General features: G+C 44.7%; 1 protein-coding gene across 7 annotated transcripts in view; it reads right to left on the minus strand.

The window, feature by feature from the left end:
- The window catches only part of LOC147619615 (transmembrane E3 ubiquitin-protein ligase FLY2-like), a 92,935-nt gene extending 88,221 nt beyond the window's left edge, over window positions 1-4,714 (minus strand). For 5 of the 7 annotated variants that reach the window (XM_086773288.1, XM_086773287.1, XM_086773285.1 and 2 more), the window contains exon 1: window positions 3,921-4,537. In XM_086773288.1, the coding sequence (XP_086629414.1) occupies window positions 3,921-4,145 (225 nt within the window). In that variant the 5' untranslated portion in view covers window positions 4,146-4,537. The other 2 variants (XM_086773286.1, XM_086773292.1) reach the window with 2 other exon arrangements.
- Between the last annotated feature and the right edge of the window lie 1,458 nt (window positions 4,715-6,172).

Here is a 6,172-nt window from a genome sequence, read left to right on the forward strand (position 1 = left end):
GGACACTTCCACTATCGTTGAAGGTTTTCTTGAGCCTCTCATGATTCGCGGGGATCAAAGCATTCTTGGAATTCCACTGATTTCCCACATTTAGGCCCAACGAGCCATCCAACAAGGAGCAAAGTGTGTGTTGCTATATGTCTGCTCTCAATCTAATGCAATTCAAATAGCACCCGCAGGGGAGCAACGGATGGCTGGTCTTTTGTCTCAATACAGCAACATCATGCTACAAGACAACCTCCCACCCAGTAGACCTGAGGACCATCGCATAGAGTTGGTTCCTGGTTCAGAACCTCCAAGCAAGTTCCCCTACCACATTTCTAAGGCATTGGAGAGCGAGCTGGAGAAGAATAAGTCTACACGCTTATGTGTGGATTACAAGGCGCTCAATAAGCTAACAGTGAAGAATAGATTCCCCATGCCCAGAATAGAGTACATCCTAGAACGACTCAATGGAGCAAAAAAAATTTCTAGGATAGATCTTAAGAGTGTCTACGATCAAGTTCAGATCTTCAAGGCCGACATTCCACAAACAGCTTTGGGACCGAGCGTGGCCGCTACGAATTTGTGGTGATGCCCTTTGGCCTCACCAACGCACCAGCTACGTTCAACAAAATGATGTCTCGGGTTTTTGGTGATCTCATTGGCAAATGCGTCTTCATCTTCTTAGATGGCATTCTTATCTTCTCATGGATTGCAGTGCAGCATGAGCGAGATGTGGCATAGGTTTTGCAACTCTTGGCAAGACAATGAGTTGTTTATCAATGATAAGAAGAGTGAGTTTGGAGTACAGGAAATCCATTACCTCGGATACATCATCAGTTCATCAATTATTAGCCTCGACCCTGAAAAGATACAAGCCATTCTCAATTGGGATGTTCCCACTACAGCCCAAGAAATCCGCTCATTTGTGGGTCTCTGTCAGGCCTACAACACCCACATGGGCAAGTTTCCTGACCTTGCAGCACCTCCTACTAACTTGCTCAAGGGCATGAAGACTCGTAGTCAAAAAGTGTCCATTACGGAAAAGCCCCCAAGGCATTCCAGGCAATGAAGAAAGTTGCCTCTGAGTCACCAGTTTTGAAGTTGGCTTCATGGGATGATCCTTTCAAGGTGATTACCGATGCCAGTAATCTTGCCATTGCCGCTGATTTACCGCTGTTTTACAGCAAGATGGTAGGCCAATGGCTTATTATAGCCGCAAATTGAATAACACAGAAAAGAATTATTCGATGTATGACAAAGAGCTCTTGGGGGTGATGACCGCTCTTAAGCCTTGAAAGCACTTCCTTTACATGAGGGACTTCACAATTAAGACAGACAGCAGCCTTCTGTGTGCTGCGTTTTCCTCTCCAGTGGGCTTTCCCCTTTGCAGAGGGGGTCTGTGGTGTTTCAGGCTTTGGTGGCACTCTTGGTACCTGTGGAGGACAGTTCTTCAGAGATTGTGTTTTCTTGAGGAGAGCCCAAGCTACTGTCCTTGTTGATGCCTTTCCCTCTTGCACCCTCTTACAGCATATTCCCAGGCCCTGTGTGGCTGCCTTTCCTCTCTATATCAAATCTTCTTGGGTGTTGTCCAACCTCTTAGGGCTGCGTCTTGGTGGGAGGAAAGACCCTATATCAGCGTTTTCTGATTTGGACAGTTTTATCTTATGAGGGTTGGTCCTATTGATTGGATCAATGATGACAACTTCAGATTTGGCTCCCGTACCACTCTCTTGTTATTTCCTTGATGAGGCAGACAAGTTGGATGATGGTAACTTTCAGTCATGGAAGTTACAGGTTACTTCTATTATCAGGGAGTATGGTTTGATGGAGTTTCTCTCGTACAAGAATCGGTGCTTGCCGGACCTTGCCTCTGCGGAGGATGTGTGTCGATGGAGGAAGACTGACGGACAGATCTATGGCTTTCTCCTCCTGAATTGTCAGGATTCGGTTCTTTGACACTTCATCTATGCTCTTGATGATACTTCTGCCTTCTATGTGTGGCAGTTGCTTTTTGACCTGTATGGTGATGCCAGTGATCGACATATGGTTTCTACTTCTGGGTACTCTGCAGCCAGTGATCTTGTGGATACTTCTTTTGGAGATATTCCTACAGCAAAGGATATTGGGCCAGTTTTGCTCATTGCATTTGAGGAGTTTGTTTCTCCTGTTGCCTTGCCTTCAGTTTTTGTGCATACTTCTCCTTGCCAGGATAATATATCTGGTAATGTTTTGGAGGAAGACGGTGGGCTATCTTTGCTCACAGCTTCTGAGGGGGATTTTTCTCCTATTGCTTCGCCTCCGATTCTTTCTTCGTCAACCAGTGACCAGGATGTGTTGCTGATCCCTTTGCCTTCTATGGAGGAGCCTGCTTCTACGCTGTGATGCTATTGAGGAGGCTACTACTACTTCAGTTACCACTACAGTGAATGTTCCTCTTCTCCTTACTTTGTGTGAGGATTCTCGATCGTGGTCAAGTGTGTCCGTGTGACCGTGCCTGGGACACAGTGGTACTTCCAGGATTGAAGGATTGGGATTTGGATTTGGTTGGGCGGCTTGTGGAGTCCCGACATCAATTTTTAGAGGGAGCAGTTGAGTTCTTACATCTGGCGATGCCGACCTTCGAGGAGGATGCTATTGTACAGCATTTGGCTACTCTTGGTACAGAGTTGGAGCAGATGGACTCTTTCTTTTGAGGGTATTATCTTCTTGGAGCTACACATTCCTCTGACACTGTGTTTATATTTGGGTTTGGCACCGATATTTGGTGCAGCACGACGCAACCTTCATGGTTGATTTCTTCTAGAAGAACAGTGTACCTGGCAACTTGTTCTCTTGCTTTTGTAGCTGAGTTGCTGTGGAGATTGCTTGTGGAGCTTTCCTGGTACCTATTGTTGCTGCATTCTTTTGTCTTTGATAGAGGACGACTTCTTCGGCTTCTCGGAGTTTGGTCAACATTTGGTGCTGAGAGGGGGTGTTAGCACATTCATCCCCAGTTTTTGCCCATTTCTGGTGCCCATTTGGTCCCTTTTGTATGGCCCTTGATTGTGGGTTGGCCACCCCTTTTTTCTGTATTTTACTGGGATTTTTCCCAACCTTTTTGGCATTTTCCCAATCGGCCAATTTATTAGCTCCAGTCGGCCAGTTCTAGCTGCTCCAGTCGGCTAGTTCTAGCTGCTCCAATCGGCCAGCTCACCTCAACTATAAATAGGAGGTGCTAGCCTCTTATTATTCATTCAGTCTTGTACATATCTGCTCCCTCACTTATGAGACTTGTAGTGTCTCTTGCTTGGGACTGTTTTGCTTCAGTATATTCAGCAAAGTTTGCTCCATATCTCTCTCTCTCTCTTGCACTCTCTATTCAGCACACTCTAGTTCCCCTTTGCTTCCGGCTCTGTGCACTCTTTCACTTAAATGGTTGCAAACCATGCCCAATGCCCAATGGAGTGACAAGCAGTCCAGGTGGAGTCAATCCACCCCCCCCACCCCCTTTTAGTATAATCTCGACTCACCTTTTTTGGATCTCTCCAAGCATGAGACAATGCATCTAGAACCCAGGCTCTCATCACCTTAGATGCAAGATGGGATGTAGGCAAAGAGGACTTTCAGGGTGTGCTTCCTTGGGGTGCAAGAGAGATAAAGTAGCACACCTTGCTAGAGTGCCCTCCCTATTGTTCTATTTGCACATGTCCTCCTCATATCGAGGAGGAGGTCTGTGTTCTCCATTCGCAAGCGGTAAAGACTCTTGCCATTGATGCGTTCATGATCTGCTGTAAGGAAACGAGAGGAACGAATCTTTGCGCACACTAAGCTAAACATTGGCACCTGATCATCTTTACTTTCAGAACTTGGGAGTCGTGTTGTGCCTGAGAAGACTCTCTCTCTCTCTCTCTCGTATACGAGGAAAGCAAGTGCAAAGGTACACAATAACCACTCACCTGATTCAGCCACATGTAATCCTCCAAAGCCAAAGTCTTCTCTTTGAGGGGCCTGACACCGAGCGACTGTCCACATAAATTGCAAAAGGCGGCAACGAGCAAAAACCAGTACACTTGCCATGGATACGTGTGAAGCATTCCAGGTGTAGCAAATGTCTTCCTAAGTGCACTCTCGCCAGGCCGGAGAAGACGTTTCCGCCGGGAAGAATCGCTGTTAAGCGGCATGGTGCTTGCCCTTCTCGTGCAGTATGCAAGCCCGTCTCCTCATGAGCAACGGTGAGAACAGTTGATCCTGCTTACAAATAAGAGTGTGCGCATGTGCGCTTGATCAGAGTGTACACAGACGACAAGGCTTTGATCACAGCATATGTGTTGGCTTCTTCAACTTCTGTTTTCTATTGCCCCTTGGAAACTCAAGAGTCCACAGCGTGCTGTCACAAACTGTAATCAATTCTCCCTTCACAAATTGCGAAGCAACAGGGCTAGGTTAGCGGGGAAGGAATCAATACACAGCACATACAATCACGGTGGTGCCAAAGTAAAGCAAAAGGGTGGATGAGAGAAGGCGACGCTTTAACAGTCGCCCCCTCCCTCTCACACCGACCGCCCACCCACCCACCTCTTCCTCCCCAACCTCGCCTAATCAAAGCGGAGTTCCATGTTCCACCCATTGCATCTGCCATCTTTTTATTTTCTCCTTTTGCACCCGATCCCATGGTGCCATGTTGGTAGGGGTAATCTTGCTCTCAGAATCATGTAGCCTTGTAGGAATGAGGGGCTTTGTCTCTAGCTGCCTTGCAAGCACATGATGATTTAGTATGATAAACATTCTCCAAATTTGTCTATCCTCCTCAGTCCTCATTATAGGCCAAAACAAGGACTTACCATTAAGGGGGTTGTTCCCACTGTCCAATGGTAGGAGTTGTCTATCCTCCTCACTTTGGATGAGGAGGCCAAAACAAGGGGGTTGTTCCCACTTACCATTCCGGGGGTTGTTCCCACTATCCAATGGTAGGCCTGGGCCCACCCTTTTCTTCAATTGTTGTGAAGAATTGTCGATACATGAGAAAGTTCTAGCATGTCAAAATCTTTATGTTTTATTGATCAGTTTTCTTTGCATAAGAGTATCACATTGTAAACCACATAGTAAGTTTCAACTCTCTTGGGATGAGAGAAGGTTATTCCTTACCACCTCAAAAACCATTATGACGATTTGTGCTAGCATGACCAATGATCTCCATAGTTCTTTTGCTTTTTCTAGGCCTTTTACATTTCACATCAAGTATGCTCAAAGTCACATCAAGTATGCCCATGGTCCTAAAGTTGCAAAAGTTTAGTTGACATGTCCTCAAAATATATGTGATTTGTTTGCAAGCTATAATTAATCTTTCTAATCGTGTATAATTTTAGGGTGCACAACTATGAGTTGTCACCATGTGCAAGTGCTCTCTCTCTCTCTCTCTCTCTCTCTCTCTCTCTCTCTCTCTCTCTCTCTCTCTCTCTCTCTCTCTCTCTCTCTCTCTCTCTCTCTCTCTCACACACACACACACACATGCCGCAAAGTGAAAAAAATATTAGACTCTATTTGAAAATAAAAAATTTAGCCAAGATGTTCATAAACCTCTTTCAAGAAATATATAGTGCTGAAGTTTGACAAGCTTTTTAACGCTCGCACCAAATTACCAATCCTGAGTATATGCTTGCAAAACTACCTACTTCACCATAATAATCAAAACAAAAAACAAGAGCTTCTTGAGTGTGTTTACATGATCGTATTAAAGTCAATGGCTTTTTTTATACATACTTATGATGCTGTTGTCTACTAAGAAGAAAGATCACATGGCAAATCTGTGAGTTCCAAGATCACACTTTTCTTTACAAGGATTCTTAAAGCACGACCACAAAGGTCACTAGTCTTAATAGTTATCAAAATGCATAAAGGACTTATCTTAGTGTTCTAGAGCTATCTAATCATGGGACTTAGTTGTAATCATGAACAAAGATAACTAATAAACATATTCTCTCATCTTACCAAAACCTTCAACTTGTAGATGGCACCCCTCACATCCTCAATTAAGCAACACTTTATTAAAGAGGAGAAGAAACATAGCATGGCATCTTTTAAGTGCTAGTATAAAGAACTCTTAGTGGTGTTGTAATGAAGACATATACATGTGACATCTTGTGCTAATCATGAGATTTTGGACCATACAATTCATTCATGCCCTCCTAGTTTTTCTTTATAGGCTAAG

Source organism: Cibotium barometz, chromosome 33, assembly GCF_041138505.1.
Source record: "Cibotium barometz isolate CiBa-2024 chromosome 33, ASM4113850v1, whole genome shotgun sequence".
Taxonomy (NCBI): Eukaryota; Viridiplantae; Streptophyta; class Polypodiopsida; order Cyatheales; family Cibotiaceae; genus Cibotium; species Cibotium barometz.